The sequence below is a fragment of the Erythrolamprus reginae genome, chromosome 1, assembly GCF_031021105.1.
Source record: "Erythrolamprus reginae isolate rEryReg1 chromosome 1, rEryReg1.hap1, whole genome shotgun sequence".
Lineage (NCBI taxonomy): Eukaryota > Metazoa > Chordata > Lepidosauria > Squamata > Dipsadidae > Erythrolamprus > Erythrolamprus reginae.
The window spans coordinates 189,049,726-189,072,428 of NC_091950.1; the positions used below are offsets into that span (position 1 = coordinate 189,049,726).

Genomic DNA, 22,703 nt, shown 5'->3' on the forward strand with positions numbered 1-22,703 from the left:
CGCTGGGTCAATCCTAAATTCAGAAGGGTCCAAAAATGTAAAGAACAGGTGTTTGGAAGAAGATTTTAAGGGGAGGAATGGGTTAAATACTGGAGTGATGTATTTGGTACATCAGGGGGGAAGAAGGGTGGAGTTTCAATGTTGTAGGGCGAAAATGAAAGGTTTCCGTTCAGCTGCATTCTGTGTTATTTTACAGTCATTTCTGCTGTTTTTGAATCATGCTGTGAGTACATAAATCTTGTTAAACGGAGAAGGCTGGGAGGAATGTATGAGGAATGCAATTAAGAAAGATAACAGAAGGCTGAGAGGAATGTGCTAGTATGAACTGTATTTTGAATACGGAAGGGAAGAGAAATAAAGATGGAGTTTCTTTGTTTATGAAATACTGCATTTAGTAAGAGTTACTTGTAATAGCTAAAGTTCTACCAGACACCAGAACACTATCAAATCAATGCACGAAAGTACTATACAGTGGTACCTCGAGATACGAGTTTAATTCGTTCCGGACCTGGGCTCTTAAGTCGAGCAGCTCTTATCTCGAACGACTTTTCCCCATAGGAATTAATGTAAATAATTTTAATTGGTTCCAGCCCTCAAAAAACTCACAAAGTTAGTCTAAATTATGCAGAAAGACATGTTTTTAATGAAGAAATGTACATGTACATATAAATGAATAATGAAGTTTCTTTCACTTAACTTGTAAACTTTCTTAAACTTTTAAATTTACATATGTTCAACTTCTCTGCCACCCAATCCTGTAGGACAGAGGTCCCCAACCCTTTTTGCACCAGGGACCGGCTTTAAGCGATCAAGAGAGGAATGGGTGAATGAATGGACGGAGGGTGGGAAGGAAGGAAGGAAAGAGGGAAGGGACAGGAACAGAGGAAGGAAGCAAGGAAACTTATGAAAGGGGAGAGTAAGAGAGGAATGAGTGAAGGGAGGGAGGGAGGGAAGAAGGTGGGAAGGAGAAAGAAAAGAAGAAATAGAGGAAGGGAAGGTAAAAGAGAGAAAGAAAAAGAGCAAGAAAGAAAGAAAGAAAGAAAGGGGGAAGGGACAGGAACAGAGGAAGGAAGCAAGGAAACTTATGAAAGGGGAGAGTAAGAGAGGAATGAGTGAAGGGAGGGAGGGAGGGAAGAAGGTGGGAAGGAGAAAGAAAAGAAGAAATAGAGGAAGGGAAGGTAAAAGAGAGAAAGAAAAAGAGCAAGAAAGAAAGCTGCAAGCACCCCCCCGAGCCCCCCAGGCCGGCTGCAACCTTTTAAAACACGCGCGCCGCTTCGCAGCTGTCTCCTGAAGCCGAACGCGGAAGTTAGCGTTTGGCTTCAGGAGACAGCTCCTTGGCGCTTGTATCTCGAATTTGGGCTTGTAAGTAGAACAAAAATATCTCTCCCCTCCCAGCTCTTATGTCGGGGTTCCACTGTACTTTCTTTGGAACAATCTTTTAAACTTTTCTTCTAGGAATTGAATACTTTAGTAAATTCCAAGAGCACATTTTAAAAAATACAAGTTATTTCTGAAACCTAAAAAAAATTATAAATTAGCACTTACTTTGAAGCTCAGCATCCAATTTGGAGAGAAACTCTATATTAAATATAGCCTTTAATATATTATGTGGAAAATACCCAGAAGAAGCCAGTGCGAAACCAATCAATACAAGAAGAGAAGGCTCAAAATGTTCTGTACAAAATAAATATATTAATGTATACTATTAAAAACCTTATTTATCTAAAAGTAGTACAGCAGATAGGAAATATAAACTCTCTAAGAAACCCCAAATTCTCACCGAAACGTACAAATTGAATATAGTTGAGAACATTGATATGCTTATCCGAGAGTTAAATATTTGGCATTTTTAAAAAGTTTAGATGGGAGTAGAAATAATACGTTGCTAATTGCTTTATTTTAGCTATATTTTTAGTTGCATATATTTTATTCTACCAAGTTATTAAGATTGGGGTCATACCATCAGTGTAAATAATTAATGGAAAAAGAGCAGTTCTGAATTTTTTTTAATATAACTTTTAATTCTTAATTAATAATAATAATTTATAGATTTGTATGCCTCTCCAAAAACTTGGAGTGGCATACAAAAATTATCAGTTTTGAAATCTCTATGCATTTCTAAACTATAAAGCATTACCCAAACTATAAAAAAGGTATGACATCACAACACTTTCATTTTCTTTTCTTTCTCTTTTGATATTATTATTATTATTATTATTATTATTATTATTATTATTATTATTTATTGGATTTGTATGCCGCCCCTCTCTGCGCAGACTCGGGGCGGCTAACAACAATGATAAAAAACATGTAACAATCCAATTTAATAAAACAACTAAAAACCCTTATTATAAAAACCAAACATACACACAAACATACCATACATAACTTGTAATGGCGATGGGGAAGGAATATCCTAACTCCCCCATGCCTGGCGACAAAGGTGGGTCTTGAGTAATTTGCAAAAGACAAGGAGGTTGGGGGCCGTTCTAATCTCCGGAGGGAGTTGATTCCAGAGGGCCGGGGCCGCCACAGAAAAGGCTCTTCCCCTGGGGCCCGCCAAACGACATTGTTTGGTCGACAGGACCCAGAGAAGGCCAACTCTGTGGGACCTTATCGGCCGCTGGGATTCGTGCGGTAGAAGGCAGTTCCGGATGTACAGTGAACCCTCGAGTTTCGCGTCCTCAAGGATCGCGAAAGGGCTATTTCGCGAGTTTTCAACCCGGAAGTAAACTCCACCATCTGCGCATGCGTGCCCTTCCACGCATGCATAGATGGTGGAGTTTCCCCGCCGGGCAGAGGCTTCCCTGGGTCTTCCCCCTCTTGCCCCCGTAAGACCCCAGCGACGGCGCGAGCAACGGCGTGGGCGGGCGGGCGGCACGCGCGGGGACACCCCAGCTCGGCTCCCCAGCTGGGAAGCGGCCCCAGCAACAGCGTGGGCGGGCGGGCGGTGCCCGCGCGCTTGGGGACATCGCAGCTCGCTCCCCAGCTGGGGAGCCGAGCTAGGGAGTCCCGACCGCGCGCGCGTTGCTGGGGAAAGCGCGCGCGCTTGGGGAATCCCTAGCTCCGCTTCCCAGCTGGGGAGCGGAGCTAGGGATTCCCCAAGCGCGCGCGCTTTCCCCAGCAACGCGCGCGCGGTCCGGACTCCCTAGCTCGGCTCCCCAGCTGGGAAGCGGCCCCAGCAACAGCGTGGGCGGGCGGGCGGTGCCCGCGCGCTTGGGGACATCGCAGCTCGCTCCCCAGCTGGGGAGCCGAGCTAGGGAGTCCCGACCGCGCGCGCGTTGCTGGGGAAAGCGCGCGCGCTTGGGGAATCCCTAGCTCCGCTTCCCAGCTGGGGAGCGGAGCTAGGGATTCCCCAAGCGCGCGCGCTTTCCCCAGCAACGCGCGCGCGGTCCGGACTCCCTAGCTCGGCTCCCCAGCTGGGAAGCGGCCCCAGCAACAGCGTGGGCGGGCGGGCGGTGCCCGTGCGCTTGGGGACATCGCAGCTCGCTCCCCAGCTGGGGAGCCGAGCTAGGGAGTCCCGACCGCGCGTGCGTTGCTGGGGAAAGCGCGCGCGCTTGGGGAATCCCTAGCTCCGCTTCCCAGCTGGGGAGCGGAGCTAGGGATTCCCCAAGCGCGCGCGCTTTCCCCAGCAACGCGCGCGCGGTCCGGACTCCCTAGCTCCGCTTCCCAGCTGGGGAGCGGAGCTAGGGATTCCCCAAGCGCGCGCGCTTTCCCCAGCAACGCGCGGGCGGTCGGGACTCCCTAGCTCGGCTCCCCAGCTGGGAAGCGGCCCCAGCAACAGCGTGAGCAATGGGGTGGGCGGGCGCGAGCAACGGGGTGGGCGGGCGAAGGGCGGGCGGCAGTGGAAGCAAAAACACCATCTGCGCAAGCGCAGATGGTGTTTTTACTTCCGCACCGCTACTTCGCTAAAAATCGATCATCGCGTGGGGTCCTGGAACGGAACCCTCGCGATGATCGAGGGTTCACTGTATTCTGGCCCAGTGCCATGTAGGGCTTTAAAGGTCATTACCAATACTTTGAATTGTGACTGGAAACCGATCGGCAGCCAGTGCAGGCCGTGGAGTGTTGCTGAAACGTGGGCGAATCTAGGAAGCCCCACGATGACTCTCGCGGCCACATTCTGGACGATCTGAAGTTTCCGAACACTTTAGCCCCATGTAGAGAGCGTTGCAGTAATCGAACCTCGAGGTGATGAGGGCATGAGTGACTGTGAGCAATGACTCCCTGTCCAAATAGGGCCGCAAATGGTGCACCAGGCGAACCTGGGCAAACCTGGGCATTTTATTTATTCAAAATTTATTTGCACTGCTCCTCATTTGAGAGATGCCCAAAATGTTCTATAATAATGTAAAAACATTTGAAATTACTGGTATAAACAAAACAATCCGTTGCTAAGAAATTGGGAATTCGTGACTGAGGAAAGCCAAACTAATGTACCTTTAAAAGATACATCAGCATTGGCACTTACTGTTGCTGAGAAATGTTTTAAATGCCTTCCAACAATATACTGTACAATAGAAGGGCTAGCTATTTGAAGGGAACCTGGTTGAAGCCATCTCTGAGGCTTCGGGGTTGCTACAAGGAAGAAGGGGGAAGGGGGAAATAGATAGCTGGGGCTTTGTAGTCAAAATAAAAAGTTTTCCTGTGGGAACCAAAGATATTCCAACGGGTGGCTGGGGAGAGGAGGAATGGAATAACTGAGCAATCGGCAAGCACCTCTATTGGACAATGTGATTGATGACTTGGGGAAAGGGGGAACTTTTACTTTTTAATCAGGTGAAAACCACGGTAACTTTCAGAGTTGGTTTTCACCAGTTGCGGCAATATAATGTACCATATTTTTCGGAGTATAAGACTCACCTTTTTACCTCCAAAAGAGGGTGAAAATTTGGGCGCATCTTATACACTAAATGTAGCCCCACCCAACCAGCCCCACCCTTCGGCCTCTGGCTCCCAGCAATTTACCTCCTTGCAGCAAACAGAACAGAGCTTATTAGGCCAAGCAACTGATTATCAGCTTCCCGACCCTCAGCTGATTGAGGCTGCAGGCAGGCCAGTGTTAAAAATGTAAGTGAAACTAAAGCTACAAGGAGGCAAACTGCTGGGAGGTAGAGACAGAATTTTATTTTCTTGTGCTAATCAGACTACTGAAACTGGATGCAAAAAGGTAAGTCAATAACTATAAATGTCTATAGAATGTTCAAATGATTCGACTTTATTATTGTTCCAGACAACTAAACAAAATGAAGAAGCTTTTTTAAAAAAAAATAAATGCTGGATCTGAAGAGGCCTAGTGCTATTGTATCTTCTTTTAAATAGCCGAGAATAATGTATACTTCCAGAAAACCACAGCATCTGTACAAGTATAGTCTGAAATGTAACAGTGCCCTGTTTAGTATTAAGATAAGGCAGCTGAGTTAAATCCTGACTTAGTCATGCTTGGAGTAGATCTAGTTAAATAATTGGGAGGCGTTAGTGTGACTACATTTAAGAAAATATTTTGACATTAATATACTGCCATAATGTACATTTCTCCAATTCTTTGCTAGTTCTATGCATCAGACACACACACAGAGATATACACAGCAAACAGTGTGTAGCATCTGTACTGTTTGCTGGGAGGCAGAGGCAGAATTTTTCTCCTTGTTTTCCACCCCCAAAACTAAGGGGTGTCTTATACTCCAAAGAATGTGGTATCCAATACAATGATCCCTCGAGTTTCGCGATCTTGATCTTCGCGAAATGCTATATCGCGATTTTTCAGAAAATATTAATTAAAAAATACTCCACTCTTCTCTCTCTCTCTTTCTTCCTCTCTCTCACTCTCTTCCTTCCTTTCTCATCTCTTTCTTTCTTTCCTTCTCTCTCTTTCTCTATCTCTCCCCCTCTTGCTCTCCCTCTTTTTCTCACTTTCCCTCTCTCGTGCACCGAGTGGCTGGCAGGCAGGCGGCGGACAAGCGGCGGGCGGGCGGGCAGGCAGGCGGCGGACAAGCGGCGGGCGGACAAGCGGCGGACAAGCGGCGGGCGGACAAGTGGCGGGCAGGCAGGCGGCGGACAAGCGGCGGGCGGACAAGCGGCAGGCGCAGCAGCAGCGAGGAGCCGAAAATCGGGGTTTCCCCTTTGCGTGGGCGGCGGGGAAACCCCGATGCTGCCGAGCAGATCAGCTGCTGGGCGGCGGAAGGAACCTTCCCTGGGTCTTCCCAGGTGCGGAAGTAAAAACACCATCTGCGCATGCGCGGCCATGGAAAAAAGGGTGCGCATGCGCAGATGGTGTTTTTACTTCCGCACCACTATATTGCGAAAAATCGAGTATCGCGAGGGGTCTTGGAACGTAACCCTCGCGATACTCGAGGGATCACTGTAAATTGTTCTTTGAGGAATCTACCTGCCTCGGAGTTCTGTTTTCTATGGGTGTATTACTTGGAATGCTACTTGACACTAGCATGGCATAAACAAACTTATTTGTCAAAATCCTACCATCAGTACAATCATAGTGTGTGGATAAATAATGAATAATAAGCATGGAAGGAAGGGCATGATGGCAAATATCACTCAATAGGGCAGGACCTTATAGTTTTTGTTCATTGGGCTTATGTTTAAGCAGAACAGATTCTATACCCACATTCTCTCCATGTAACTAATTATAAGAACAATGGTACTTAATATGCATATTCCCCCTTTATTTGCTCAGCCCTTGCCAATGGATTACTTCTTTACAAACTTACATGTTTTGCATTTGTTCTTATGGCACTTTTGCAACATATTTTATAAAACTGAGCAACTCTGTAAGCATCCTTAGAGAAAATAACCAGACAAAATACTCATAAAAATCCATTATTCTTATTTTAAAAGGTCTATTTTCAGTGACCATATTAATGTATTCCTACCTAGAACTGTAGTTATTTTCAAAAGCTATAAAATGGGACAGTGCCCACATCTAAGATAAAATACAGGATATAGTATAAGGGCAAACTAGATGGACCATGAGGTCTTATTCTGCCGTCAATCTTCTATGTTTCTATCATGGCTGGTTCTTTAAATTTCCTCTTCAATAACATTTAATAACATTCAGAAGTTAGAATACTCTCTATGAAAACAATGAAAGAGACCAAGCACATATATTTGCTTTTCTTTTAAGAAAGAGACAGAAACAGAAGAGTTTATAACTTCTTATTTTCTTTGCATGTTCATTGTCACTTCCAGAAAAATGTAATCTGACAATAATTTTGATAATCAACTTACCCAAGTGAAGACTGATATGATTAATGCAAGCCTCAAAAAATTTCTCAGCTTCAGGGGGTTCATAATTAAATAAAGAAAAGAGAACAAGAATAGCATGTACTTCTAAATAGTAAATCTAGAGAAAGAAAAGAGGAGAAATCAGCCCATCTGTTTTTGCCAGTTTTGCATAACAGCCAAAAACCAACCAAATTTGAGATTAGTGATCCCTCGATCTTCGCGATCTCGATCTTCGCGAAACTCTATATCGCGATTTTTCAAAAAATATTAATTAAAAATATTTTCCCACCCGATGACGTCACTCTCTTCCTTTCTCATCTTTCTTTCTCTCTCTCTTTCTCTATCTTGCTTCTTCCTCTCTCACACTCTCTTCCTCCCTCTCTCATCTCTTTCTTTCCTTCTCTCTCTTTCTCTATCTCTCCCCCTCTTGCTCTTGGGCGGCGGGCGGGCGAGCGGCGGGCGGGCAGCAGCGAGGAGCCGAAGATCGGGGTTTCCCCTTTGCGTGGGCGGCGGGGAAGACCCAGGGAAGGTTCCTTCGGCTGCCCAGCAGCTGATCTGCTCCGCAGCGCCGCAGCAGCGAGGAGCCGAAGATCGGGGTTTCCCCTTTGCGTGGGCGGCGGGGAAACCCTGATCTTCGGCTCCTCGCTGCTGCCGTGCTGCCGAGCAGATCAGCTGCTGGGCGGCCGAAGGAACCTTCCCTGGGTCTTCCCCGCCGCCCACGCAAACTCCACCATCTGCGCATGCGCGGCCATGGAAAAAAGGGTGCGCATGCGCAGATGGTGTTTTTACTTCCGCACAACTACATCGCGAAAAATCGATTATCGCGAGGGGTCTTGGAACGGAACCCTCGCGATAATCGAGGAATCACTGTACAACAATCCGTCAACCTCTCCAAGCATTCTTAAAACCCAGGGGAGAAGAGCTTTTCAAGTATTCTGGTACCAAGAAACTTTGATACTTCTAACTAGCGCTTTTAATTATGCTCTGAAAAAGAAGGGTAGCTCAGGAAGCTATTGCAATGGTCACGCTTTTCTAATCAGCTCCAGTTGTTTGCTGACTTGCAACATTCTCAGCATTTTTCAAAGGCAAAGGCCAAGTTATAGTACAGTATTCCCTCGATTATCGCGGGTTCAAACTTCGCGAAATGGCTATACCATGGTTTTTCAAAAAATATTAATTAAAAAATACTCCGCGGTTTTTTTTCTATACCACAGTTTTTCCCACCCGATGACATCATACGTCATCACCAAGAGTCACTTCTCTCTCTTTCTTTCCTGTCATTCTCTGCTTCAATCATTTTCTCATTTCTCTTTTTTACTCCCCTTTTTTCTATCATTTTTTTCTCTCTCTCTACCTTCCACTCTCCCCCCTCTTGCTCTCTCTCTTTCTCCCTCTCTCTCTCCCTGTCTGTGAGAACGCCTGCCCCACCTCTCCTGCAGCCCCCTCACTGATAGCTGGGATGAAAGCGCTCTCAGTTAAGGGACTGTGAGAGGGGCGAGGCAGGCATTCTCAAAGCGCTCAGAGCGTCTACCGGCCGAATGAGGAGGATGAGAAGCTGTAGCCGCCAGCGCTGGTGCAGGAGGACCCGTGTCCCAAGAAAGCCGGTGAGAGGGGTGGATCGGGCGGGCGGGCGGTAGCGGCGAGGGGGCTGGAGGCACTAGGGGGGGCGGGGGCAGCCAACATTCAAAACAATCTTTGCTGGCCTCCGCACTTTCGTCGCTCCCCGCCCCCAACTTCAAGCCCGGCTCCTTGCGCTGCCTTGAAAAAGGGTGCGTGGGGGTAGTTTTTGGCTGTCAATAGCCAAAAATTGTGTTTTTACTTCCGCACCGCTATGTTGCAGAAATTCGACTTTCGCGGGCGGTCTTGGAACGCAACCCCCGCAAAAATCGAGGGAACACTGTACTCCATATAAGATTTAACTAAGTATCTGTCACTATAGATGTGGCTCCTCAACAAAAGAAATAGAAATTTGTTTCAATAACAGAATCCCATCCCCAGCAAAACCTGGACACGTACGTTCAGGTGGCAATTCTGAAATAAAAAGAAAACTTCATCCTAACCATCATAACAACTTTAATTCTGATTTCTGATCTTCAACTTATATTTTTAAATGAAGGAGAAAAAAATATTTAAAACAAATGATTGGATGGGAGATGCAAAGGGCTGCTTATGTGATTTGGGATAAGCTGAAACTATATTTGTGAAGCCTTTTCTGTGGCAGCCCTGGCCCTCTGGAATCAACTCCCCCCGGAGATTAGAACTGCTCCCACCCTCCTTGTCTTCCGTAAACTACTTAAGACCCACCTATACCGCCAGGCATGGGGGATTTGAGACACCTTTCCCCCAGGCTTATTATAATTTATGTTTGGTATGTATGTGCTGTTTGGTTTTTAATTATGATAGGGTTTTTAGTTTTTTTAAATATTAGATTTGTGCCAGTATAATATTGTTTTTATCATTGTTGTGAGCCGCCCCGAGTCTTCGGAGAGGGGCGGCATACAAATCTAATAAATTATTATTATTATTATTATTATTATTATTATAAACATACATACAAACATACCATGCATAACTTGTAATGGCCTAGGGGGAAGAGCTATCTCAACTCCCCCATGCCTGGCGGTATAAATGAGTCTTGAGTAGTTTACGAAAGACAGGGAGGGTGGGGGCAGTTCTAATCTCCAGGTTCCAGGAGCCGGGGCCGCCACAAAGAAGGCTGTGGCCCTTCCTTCCCTCATTGCACACTGCCCATTTCATCATTCTCAAGAGAGACACAAGGTAATTCTTAGTACCTGATCAATATGCTCAGTGGCAACTGCAGCTATTCTGTCCAGTAACAGCGTACAGCGGTAACTGGTTCCAATGAGAAAGGATGCAAGCTTCGCTACATTTGATGGTGTAATCTGATCTCTCAACTCATGTAAAGCAACTATGGTCTTCCTGAGAAGCACTTCTTGAAACCACTGCCCGTGTAAGTATTTCATTTCCTTCAGCAAAAGATCCATATTGTTCATTCTCTCAAGTCTCTCAAATGCACAACTGTTAGTTTTTTGCAAAAGTCTCCCATATGGTCCAGAATAGCTTTTCTGATTCGGCTTGTGTTGTTTCATCCACTTTAGGAGATCTATGCTAAAGCTATTGAGGTGATTCAGATGGCACTGAGGTAGGAGAGCATCAATTTGAGCAACTACAGCTTCATCCACATAAGGAGAAGGAAGATTAGAAAGAACATGGACCAGCATGAGAACATCAGCGAGGGCTCTTTTAACTTGTAACTGGCTGCAATTGAAACAACAATAAACAAAAAACACATTAATAAAATAAATTAATAAATAATTTGGGGAAAACCATTAATTTTAAAAAAATGAATGTACAAAATATATGTGTGCCACATGTTTTTATTACATGATTTTCAGATAGATCACATGCATACCTATTAAAATGTGCTGAGGACTACTTTTACAGTTACAATGCTAGAAAACTGGGAACAATGAACATGTCCTTTATTTCCAGACAAGGCACCCAATTTTTATGAAAATTTATTTTAGAAATAATTTATTTTCCAGGTAATATATAAGTTAGTTGGTGCACCAATATCAAATAGATTCATTCATTCATTCATTCATTCATTCATTCATTCATTCATTCATTCATTCATTCAATTTTTATGCCGCCCTTCTCCTTAGACTCAGGGCGGCTTACACCATGTTAGCAATAGCACTTTTTAACAGAGCCAGCCTATTGCCCCCACAATCCGGGTCCTCATTTTACCCACCTCAGACGGATGGAAGGCTGAGTCAACCTTGAGCCGGTGATGAGATTTGAACCGCTGACCCGCAGATCTACAGTCAGCTTCAGTGGCCTGCAGTATAGCACTCTACCTGCTGCGCCACCCCGGCTCATTTACAGAACACTCGCTTTGTAAAAATGTAATAAACATTTCTATAGGGCAAATGTTATGTGAATCCATTTGAAGAGCTGGATTAAATTTACAAACCTGTGCAGTTCTGTCACTTGTTTAAATCGGACCTATATTTCATTAGTACAGTGTTCCCTCGATTTTCGCGGGTTCGAGCTTCGCGAAAAGTCTATACCACGGTTTTTCAAAAATATTAATTAAAAAATACTTTGCAGGGTTTTTCCCTATACCACGTTTTTTTCCACCCGATAACGTCATATGTCATCGCCAAACTTTCGTCTGCCTTTAATAAATATTTTTTTAAATAAACTTTAATAAATAAACATGGTGAGTAATAATCTGAATGGTTGCTAAGGGAATGGAAAATTGCAATTTAGGGGTTTAAAGGGTTAAGGGAAGGCTTGTGATAGTGTATTTACTTCCGCATCTCTACTTCACGGAAATTCGACTTTCGCAGGCGGTCTCGGAACGCATCCCCCGCGAAAAGCGAGGGAACACTGTACTCTGTGATGTGTAGATTTCCTAAAAAGTCTGAACAAGACAGATTCACCATTTTATATTCTCTTACCCTCATGATATGTTTCTAACTCTATGAAACACAAGCCCGAATTAATAAACGTAAAGTCTGAGAAACTAGATGTGCTAGGGGGAAAATAAGCACCTTCTTACCAGATTGATAATTGTTTTAATTTGGAATATATGTCAGATTTGGGCCAATGCAACATGGTTAGGACGTTTGTCACTCTCAAAAGCTCGTATGTTTTATACTGATCCAAGTGTTTGTGAACGAGGGATACAATCCTGAAAGCCAAAAAGATACACATTGCAGCATTAAGTTTCAAGTTAGAATGTTCTCTAAAGCAGTGTTTCCCAACCTTGGCATCTAGAAGATACCTGGACTTCAACACCCAGAATTCCCCAGCCAGCAAATGCTGGCTGGGGAATTCTGGGAGTTGAAGTCCAGGTATCTTCAAGTTGCCAAGGTTGGGAAACACTGCTCTAGAGTGACCCATTCTATTATTCATACCAGACAACAGGCAGCAAAGTACAATTTTAAAACAAATCGACCATTCTCTTGCAGCAATTTGTATTTAATTCTTAGGGGGGGGGGGGGTGTTGACCTGCCATACCGACTAAAAGTATTTTTTTGCTTTTTATATAAATTATGCATTAATAGTATAGTAATGTCTGGAACAGGGATGGATTTTAAAAAAAATTTCACTACTGGTTTTGTGGGCGTGGCTTATTTTGTGGGCGTGGCTTGATGATCATGTGACAGTGGGCATGGCTTCGTGGTCACATGACTGGATGGGAGTGGCTTGGCAATCATGTGACTGGGTGAGAGTGGCTTTGCAGTCATGTGACTGGGTGAATGCGGACAACTTGATGTCACTCACGTGAAGGCTTAGGATGCCTGGGCTCTCCTCACCTCAAACCCTCAATGAGATACAACTTCCCTGTCTATTTACTACTACTGAACATCCAAAACATACTATTTAATCCTATGTATGTATATATGCCATATGTGTGCATATATATATATTACACACCGGCACACAAAAATATACATTTACAGTAGATAATGGATATTTTTGTGTACGCATACACACACAACTCTTCTAAAACTACAAATTCAACCTCACTTACTGCATTTGGAGAAACACACCCCGAGTCCACTTTCTGCCACACATTTAACCGTAACTTCTGTACATTAGAACAGTGTTTTCCAACCTTGGCAACTTGAAGATATTTGGACTTCAACTCCCAGAATTCCCCAGCCAGCAAACGCTGGCTGGGGAATTCTAGGAATTGAAGTCCAAATATCTTCAAGTTGCCAAGGTTGGAAAACACTGCATTAGAACATTACACATGCCTTCAGATGTTCTTTCCTACCTTGCACATCACTGTTACAGCCAGAAAATGTCATGGATTGAGTAAAATATGGTGCAACTCGCTTAACAATACTCTTGCTTAGCAACCAAATTTTTGGGCTCAATTGTGGTCATAAGTCAAAGCCTATTTCTGTCTTCCTCTGCATGGTAGCCTTGTCCTAGTAAATTCCCTCTCCTTTCTGGTAATTTTCCTTTCTATTAGAGGCACCAAAATAATCCAGACAATGTAAGGTTTCCTGCTGCAGCAGCGGGTTGGACCAGATGACTTTCGAGACACCTTCAAGCCCTACATTGCTGTGCTGTTTCAATGTGTCTTTTGAAACCATGTCTAGTGGTGCTTCCTTCCTCTTCTCTCTCCCTCTCTTTCTTTCTTGTCTCTCTCTCTCTCTCCCTCTTTCTCCCTGCCTCCCTTTCTCCTTTCCTTTGAAGAACTCCAGAAGGTCTTTGGTAGCAAGAAGAAAAGCCAGACATTTTGAAACTGAGAATATGCCCATTGATCATCTGGCATTCTAATCAACAGTGGCATTTGTTCCACTGTTGATTAGCTTAGCCTGAGCTAACAATAAGTTCTCTAAGTTCTTTTGTAAGCCACATACAATAAGTTGTCAACTCAAACTTCATGCACACAGCTGAGGGTTTCTTTCTTCCTTTCTCCTTTGAAGGCGCCCTGTGCCCCTTTGGGCCTAGCAAGCTTCCCTATAGCGCCCTTCACTCCCTACAGTCCCCTGGGGGGACCCTGGAAGCAGGGGTGGGTTCTAAGTTACCTTGCTGCTGGTTTGCTTCCTCCAGTGCTGAGTGACTGATTATTTATTTTAAATCCAGCTAATGCATTAACATCTTTTGGTTTCATTAAATATTCTATACCATCCTTGGCTTCTTGTACAATCTTGTATAATCGAGATTAAAGCATCAGCAAAAGACCCTATTTTATAAGTCTTTAAATTTTCAAGCCTACTGTTTTTCATCCTGATATTACTCTACAAAAATTTTAGAACAAAAATAAAAAGCAGAGGTGACAAAGTACATCCTCCTCTACAGCATGATCAAACCATATTTTTCAAACTATAAGACGCACCGGTGTATAAGACACACGAAGATTTTGAAGAGGTAAGTAAGAAAAATAGTTTTTGTCCTCCACAGTCCAACGGAGCACTCTGCAGGCCTCCCAAACTCTCTGCATACCCTATTTTTTTTGCAAAAAACCGGGGCGCATAGATGTTTTGGGAGGCCTGCAGAGTGCTTCTGCGTGCTGAAGAAAGGCAAAAGTACCTCCATTTTTTTTTCAAAAAATGGCTTGTTTTTCACAAAACCAGGTGCATTTTTGCCTTCCCCCAGAAGCACTTTATAGCCCTCCCAAACTCTCTGCGCACCCCATTTTTGAAAAAAAACCAGGAGCATTTATCACAAAAATGGGGCGTGGGTTTGGGGCTTTGGGAGGCCAAAATGGCTGTATTCAGTGTATAAGATTCCTGCCTTCTTTTTTTGGGGGGAGGGGGAGAGTGTGTCTTATACGCCAAAAAATACGTTAAGTTTGTCTAACTGATTGCAAGGTTTTACTTCTAAGAAATACATTTAGACTTGAGATATAACACTAAGTACTATAAAAGTGTTATAAGTTGATTAAATTATACCCAGACTGTTGCTCACAAAAATTAGAAGATTACTTTTGAATCAGTAGTGGATTTCTGTATTGTACGTCTTGCATTTTCTCTGCCACAATTAATGTTTGGTACTGATCCAAATCATCTGCGATTAGTAGGAGCTTTTCACTTAACCTAAAAAGAAATGTACATATATTTATATATGCATGTTTCTGATAGAAATCCTGCCTGAGCATTCAGAGAGTCCATCATTCTTACTTTTAAAACATAGTATGCTAATCAACCAAGAACATTTTTTTATAAAATAAATATTTTGAAAGCCATTGAAAGGTGCAGAAATTCAGATGAACAACACAGTTAATTTCCCCAAAATAAAAAAAAACTGGTGACATTTTCAAGTCTAATTTGATTACGGATTTTGACCTGACAGCAACGTGAAATATTTGCTACTGATTTCATGTGTGCAAGTGTGTGCCTACTTACTGCTCTATAGGCAGTCCTCGACTTACGAACCCCAATTTGTTCCAACGTTTCTGTTGCTAAGTGAAGCATTTGTTAAGTCAACATTGCCCCATTTTATTATCTTTCTTGGCACAGTGAATCACTGCAGTTTTTTATTTATTGATTGATTGATTGATTGATTGATTGATTGATTGATTGGATTTGTATGCCGCCCCTCTCCGTAGACTCAGGGCGGCTAACAACAGTGACAAAAAACAGCATGTAACAATCCAATTGTTGTTAGTAACATGGTTGTAATCTGGCTTCCCCATGGATTTTGCTTAGCAGAAGATCACAAAAGGGGATGACGTGACCCTGGGACACGCCAACGGTCATAAATATGAGTCAGTTGCCAAGTGTCTGGATTTTACTCAAATGGTCATGGGGATGATCAATGGTTGCATGAAAAATGATCATAAGCCACTTTTTTACAATGCATTGTAACTTTGAACAGCCACTTAAGGAGCTGTTTATAAATCAAGGATTACCTCTCCTTCCCAGCCTAGCCCAAGTTTTTCTATTACCTGAGAGTCTCCCATCTCTTCAACTACTGTTTCCCAGAAAATAAGGCCCATCCAGAAAATAAGCCCTAGCACGATTTTTCAGAATGGTCATAATATAAACCCTACCCTCCAAAATAAGCCCCAGTTAAGATCATCAGCATGCTTCCCCCATGTTCCTACTTCTGTTTGCTGCTTGGAAGTCCAGTCCAGTGGTTGCGGCGCACAGAGTAACCTGCGCAACCACAGAGTGCGCCAGCCAAGGAGCTGTTGCCACCATTGACCTCTGCTGCCTCCTGTGCTGGCCACGCCCTCTGAAGCCTGACAGTCTTAACTGGGCTTATTTTGGGGATAAGGCTTATATTGTGAGCATTCTGAAAAATCGTGCTGGGGCTTGTTTCCTGGTTGGGTCTCATTTTCAGGAAAACACATCAGTGCAGTCCCTGTCTGGCCAGGGATTGGAAATCAGAAATCAAATGTAAATAAATGTACGCAGTGCATGCAATACAATAGCATTGCTTTTATTTTGAAAGTACAGTGATACCTTGTCTTACAAACTTAATTGGTTCTGGGACGAGGTTCTTAAGGTGAAAAGTTTGTAAGACAAAACAATGTTTCCCATAGGAATCAATAGAAAAGCAATTAATGCATGCAAGCCCAAAATTCACCCCTTTTGCCAGCCGAAGCACCTGTTTTTGCACTGCTGGGATTCCCCTCAGGTTCCCCTCCGTAGGAAACCCCACCTCCGGACTTCTGTGTTTTTGTGATGCTGCAAGGGGAATCCCAGCATTGCAAATACGAGTGCTTTGCTGGCAACAGAAGTCCAGAGGTGAGGTTTCCCAGCGAGGGGAGCATCAGTGAAATCGCAGCATCGCAAAAACACCAAAGTCCTCAAAACCCCACCTCCGGACCTCTGTCTTTTTGCAATGCTGCGATTTCACTGATGCTCCCCTCGCTGGGAAACCCCACCTCCGGACTTCCGTTGCCAGCGAAGCGCCCGTTTTTGCACTGCTGGGATTCCCCTGCTGGGATTTCCCTGCAGCATCACAAAAACGGAAGTCCAGAGGTGGGGTTTCCCATGGAGGGGAGCTTCAGGGGCATCCCAGCAGCGCAAAAACGGGTGCTTCACTGGCAACGGAAGTCCGGAGGCAGGGCATCCCAGCGGCGACGGTAGGTTTGTAAGGTGAAAATAGTTTGTAAGAAGAGGCAAAAAAATCTTAAACCCCGGGTTTGTATCTCGAAAAGTTTGTATGACGAGGCATTTGTAAGACGAGGTATCACTGTATCTGCTTTTTTTCAATGTGCATGGGAATGTCCCTTTATGGCCCCAGTTTCTCATTAATTGCTCCCCCCCTAATCTGGCATATCCCAAACGAATATGTTAACAAGGAGTGAAAAATGGAAACATCATAGTAATTCATCCTGTAGGAACAATGACTTTCACACACACTCAAACACAAATATTTTACCAACTAAGACCATATTGTTACAAGTTTTTTTAAAAATAGCAATGTAAATCAACATGATTTTAAAAATATTTTTAGATATAATTGACAAAGTTCCACATGACTTGTGGCCATTTGCGAAACGTGCTTGTGGAAATGCTTTTCGAATGCTAAATTTGCAATAATAATTGAGTGAAGATTTAAAAGGAAAAGAAGAAATTGGGATTTTTGGTTTTGGTTCAGAGAGAAGGGAAGGGAAAGATAATTCTCTTACATATAAGCAGTCATTTATCTAGAAGCCGGGGCCAAAATCTGCAAAGAATGTAATTCCTTATTAAGATAATTCATTAACACTTGACATTTTTATTTTCTGGAATAGCCTACATTTAAGAGAAAGCAATCTTTCAATAGCAACAGTGTACATGGAAGTCATGATTGCAACTTTTTCATTACTGTTAAAAAGACGATACACAAATAAATTGGCAAGACAACAAATGCACTTACTCTTTTTGCATCGCTTGCGGTACCATGGGTGCAAGATGAATGAACAGTTGCATGACGTTCAACGGACTACTGCAATTATCCTTCAGTTCTATTAGCTTTTCTTTGGCAAGTAATCTAAATTTGTTTTTGTTGAATTGTAAATTTTGGTAGAGTCCAAGAATGATAGAAATTTCCTCAACACGTAACTCATGTGAATGCTGGACAAAAACACTATTACATTTTTCCAGCAGCGGCCAGTGCGGAAAACTGACATTCCGGAGAAACTGTACAAATCGCCTCGCATCATTGACTGAGATGTTTGTCCTTTCAAACAAGCCCTCCGCTGTCTCTATTAACCGTTTTTTTAAATTCCATGAGATAACAGAAGATATGCAGTTCATTATAACTGACAGAGCCCTAAAAATAAATATTCAAAGTATTATATTTATTCATTTCATCAGAAAATCTAACAACGCTTAAGAAAATGGCATTAAGTAAAGAGAAAAAAGAGGATGGTTTTAAACAGGACATATTAGAGAAGGGGTGTCAAACTCAAAACCCGGGGGTCAGATCCAACCCATGGGGTGCTTAGATGTGGGCCCATGCTGCTCACCAGGTGATCTAGGTTACACAATCCTCCTTATAATCTAAATAATCCACATTATTCACTTAATGGCTATGTTAAGTGTTATTATGTTTTATTACCATGTTATTGCATGGTACTAAAACATGGTAATAAAACTGAGTTCAATCATTGACGACTCACCTTACAACCAAAATTCCAGGCTCAATTGTGGTCATAATATGAGGGTTTCCTGTATTTAAAACCCCAAACTATGTCGTCTCCACAAAAGGGCATGTTATACATCAGTTCTACAATAAGATGAATTGAGAATATTCAAACTAAACTAGTATCATCTAGTTCAGGGATGTCAAACACAGGGCCTGTGGGCCGGATCCGGCCCGTGATGTGGTTGGAACCAGCCCGAGGAGCTGTCCTGGAAAATTTAAGGGAGTAGCCCGAGAGGCTTCGGCCTGGTCTACCCAATGCAAAGACGAAACATCGGGCCAGTGTGGCTTCGGCCTGGTCTACGCTGTGTAAAACATGCCAGCAGTTTGGGGAGTGGCGTCAAGCTGGCCACACCCACCCAGTTGGCCATGTCTGGCCAGCCCCCTAAGGTCAACCACTGCCCTGATGCGGCCCTCAATTAAATTGAGTTTGACACCCCTCAACTTGCTGATACTAGTAAATACTAGACTTCCTTTCCTTTCGGGCTCTTTTAGGAACTATGTACTACACACCAATGTTCCCTCTAATTTTTTTTCGGTGTGGGCGGAAAAGTAAAGTGTCTGAGCGGCAGTCCCCTTGGGACTGAGCAGCATAGAAAGAATAAATAAATAAATAAATAAATAAATAAAAATAAGCAAACAAATGAGAAAAAAATCCCTTTTTTTATTAAAAGAAATTAATAATTAAAAAAAAAATCCATTACTATTAAAACTAAAACAACCAGCAAAACCAAAAACATAACTATTAATAAAAACAGGTGAGGGCTGGGTTTTTTTTTCTCTGTTATTATTTAAGTGCTTTTACCATATGCTTTAAATCAAGAGTCACTTCTCTCTCTGTTTCTCTCTTTCCTGTCATTCTCTGCCTCAATCATTTTCTCCTTTCTCTGCGAGAAGCCAGGGGTGCGAGGGGGCCGGAGGCGCGGGGGGGCGGCCACGGCTCCGTGCGCACCCTTGCATGGGGGGGTGTTTTGGGGTGCGCAGCTTATAGGGAACAGTGCTACACACCCAAAGCTTTCTGTCTGTATTTGTGTCAGAAGTTGGGTTCGTGGGAACAATGAAGGCATGCTTTCCTTATCAATTCTCTCCATTTAATCTTTAAAGACCTGTGAATCTGAGGCTAGAATCTTTATTAAATAAAAATCACCTTGCATCCTGTATGGAATCCAATTTCTTATCTACCATATCAGCTATTTCACCCATGAGTGGACTGTGATGTAGCTGTTGTTCATGTAGGCACAATGAAAATTTAGATAGCAGAGGTGGAGTCAGTCTGAGGATACAAAAGACAATAAAGTTACTGTGGCAAAGGCCTACAGATAAACTAGGTCAAGTTTCACCGTTTTTCCATGAGTACCCAACACACTTCCTAAGGAGACATCTGCAGCTTATAACCTTAATCAATTAAAGAAAAGCCTTCCAGAAAGCATCCATTAACTACAGGGTATAAAACAATTGGAATTAGTTGTCAGCTCCAGCGTAAATGCACCCTAAATATACTGGATGGAAAGCACAGGTAGTCCTCAACTTACAATAGTTCATTTAGCGACCATTTGAAGTTACAACGGCACTGAAAAAAGTTACTTACGACCAATTTTCACAGACTGTTGTAGCCTCCCGTAGTCACATGATTTACATTCGGATGCTTGACAATGGACTCACATTTACAATGGTTGCTGGGTCCAGAAACCCAGTACAGTACTTCAGATTTGGAAAAAAGCATCACATACTGCACAGGACTACAAATAAAGCATCTGACTGCCTTCCTACAGTTTCTGCTTACTTAACTAGTCACTCACAATTGACAACTATTTATTTATTTATTTATTTATTTGCTTGTTTGTTTAAATTTCTATGCCACCCTTCTCGAAGCGTCTCAGGGTGGCGTACAACATTAATACAATAGTATACAAGAAATCTAATATCTCCAAAAATAAAAAAATTCTAAACACATTTAAAAACCCCATGCACATTCGCATACACTCATCCAATCCAGTCATGTCTCATATCGGCTGGACACAGTCTCATCACTCACGGCCCCCGTGCCTGCCAGCAAAGGTACGTTTTTAAGGCTTTGCAAAAAAACAGGAGGGAGGGGGCAGTACATAGCTCTGGAGGGAGTTCATTCCAGAGGTCTGGGGCCGCCACAGAGAAGGCTCTTCCCCTAGCCCCTGCCAGTCGGCATTGTCTGGCTGACTGGACCTGGAGAAGGCCAACTCTGGCCGCTGGGATACATGAGGCAGCAGACTAACAAACATCAGTGCACATTCTTCACAATCAGCAGCTATTGAGGACATCTTTCTACTCCTCACAGCTGAGCCCAGGACTCTTCCGAATGAGCAGCTGGTTCTTTCTTTGTCTCTTTCTGCCGCTGAACTTCACCAGCAAATTTTGGTTTGCTCTCCATATTGACGCACTCAGTTTGGACAAACTCCAGGGAGTGAATATGGAATTCAGAACTGCTGCTTAAAGTTACTAAGAGTTTATTTTGAATCAATTGTAGTAGCATAGTCGTACATTGATAGTTTCTACTTTCAGTATAATTATCCATGCAACTTTACCTAATGTCACAATTTGAGCAACCAAAGTTCTGTGAGACAAGAGAAAGGATTAAAAAAATATTGCCACTAGGGCTAATTTTGTGAGATTTATTCTGAGCATGAGATACTGGCTTTCCAATTAATAGGAAAAGAAGCAAACAGATTAAAAAGTATACTTGCTCGTTTAATCGCTTCCCGCCTTCTATAACCAACTCTTCCACAAGTGAGTCATGGGCATCAACACCGAACCTTCAGAAGGAATAAAAAGTGAGCCAAACAAATTTTCATATATATTTTAGAGTTAAAGAAATCTTATAATGAGATCAACAAATTGTAACTTTGATAGCATATACTACATTTGTTTTTGTTACACTGCGTACATATCAGTATACACTGTACACACAGTAAATGCATATATTATTGTTCTGCATTTTGTATTCTGATATGGTTTTATGGTTAATTTTAATCCGAAACTGCCTTCTGCTGCACGAATCCCAGCGACCGATTAGGTCCCACAGAGTGGGCCTTCTCCGGGTCCCGTCAACTAAACAATGTCGGTTGGCGGGCCCCAGGGGAAGAGCCTTCTCTGTGGTGGCCCCGACTCTCTGGAACCAGCTCCCCCCAGAGATTAGAACTGCCCCTACCCTCCCTGCCTTTCGTAAACTCCTCAAAACCCACCTTTGTCGTCAGGCATGGGGGAACTGAGATATCTCCCCCGGGCCTATACAATTTATGTAAGGTATGTTTGTATGTATGTCTGCTTAATAATGGGTTTTTAAAAATATTTTAAATTGTAAATTATTAGATTTGTCATGAACTGTTTTATTGTGTTGTGAGCCGCCCTGAATCTACAGAGAGGGGTGGCATACAAATCTAATAAATAAATAAACAAACAAACAAACAAACAAACAAAGAAATATTATTAATGGATTAATGCGCGAAGTTGGGCAAGGTGCTACTTTCCTCTTTTCAAAATGTACTTTTTAGTCACCTTTGATGATTTCTGAATTCTCCCCAACCCATATGAAAAGTGTTTATCTAACTATTAATATATTACACATAACAACACTTAAATGTATGCAACAAAACTTGTTCATATTCAGCCTTGTGATGAATATTAATATCAGTGACTGATAAAGCAATTTTAACTTTTATGTAGCTTTTATGTAGTACTTTGTCTTGATTACACCTGATTCGTCCCTTTGGGTTTTTGAAAAGTACATATATTCAATTAAAGCTGCCATAAGATGATTTTTATTATTGCCTGATTGAACTATTTCAAAAAGTATGAATTCTACAATCAAATTTTAATACTTAATAAGTTTGCTTGTGCAGCAACAAGATATTTCCTTGTGTGTATACAAAAGTAATTCATTCATAAAAATAAAACCAGACAATAAAAGTCTGTAGAGATTCTCCGTCATCCAGGTCATGGTTGTCCCAAAGGTGCTTTTTCAGGAGGCAACTGGATATCCAGGAGGAATTTTCAAAAGAAAAAAACCAAGAAAGTCCAGTTGCCTGAAAAAGCACCTTTGGGACAACCATGACCTGGATGATGGAGAATCTCTATAGACTTTTTGTCTGTAATTTGACAATTTGGGATATGAACACCCTTTGAATGGTGTGGGAGTAGGAATGGATTTCCAGAGGAAAAATTGCAGACTACAGGAACCAGAAGCACCCTGCTAAAAAGATGCAGATTACCATCTGCCTGCAAGGAATATAAATCTTTCCATTCCCCAATATCCTGTCAAGACCTGAAGAAGCTTCTTGGATGAGAAGCAAAACTTC

The 22,703-nt window shown here is 42.8% G+C and overlaps 1 protein-coding gene across 1 annotated transcript in view; it reads right to left on the reverse strand.

Annotated features, from left to right (window-relative positions):
- FASTKD1 (FAST kinase domains 1) overlaps positions 1-22,703 on the reverse strand; it is a 33,832-nt gene that overhangs the window by 7,375 nt on the left and 3,754 nt on the right. The window contains exons 3-10 of the mRNA XM_070731705.1: positions 21,093-21,161; positions 19,520-19,645; positions 17,605-18,000; positions 14,718-14,828; positions 11,831-11,962; positions 10,035-10,521; positions 7,246-7,360; positions 1,546-1,674 (exon numbers count right to left, since the gene is read on the reverse strand). Coding sequence (XP_070587806.1) covers positions 1,546-1,674; positions 7,246-7,360; positions 10,035-10,521; positions 11,831-11,962; positions 14,718-14,828; positions 17,605-18,000; positions 19,520-19,645; positions 21,093-21,161 — 1,565 coding nt within the window. The remainder of the gene's footprint in view (positions 1-1,545; positions 1,675-7,245; positions 7,361-10,034; positions 10,522-11,830; positions 11,963-14,717; positions 14,829-17,604; positions 18,001-19,519; positions 19,646-21,092; positions 21,162-22,703) is intronic.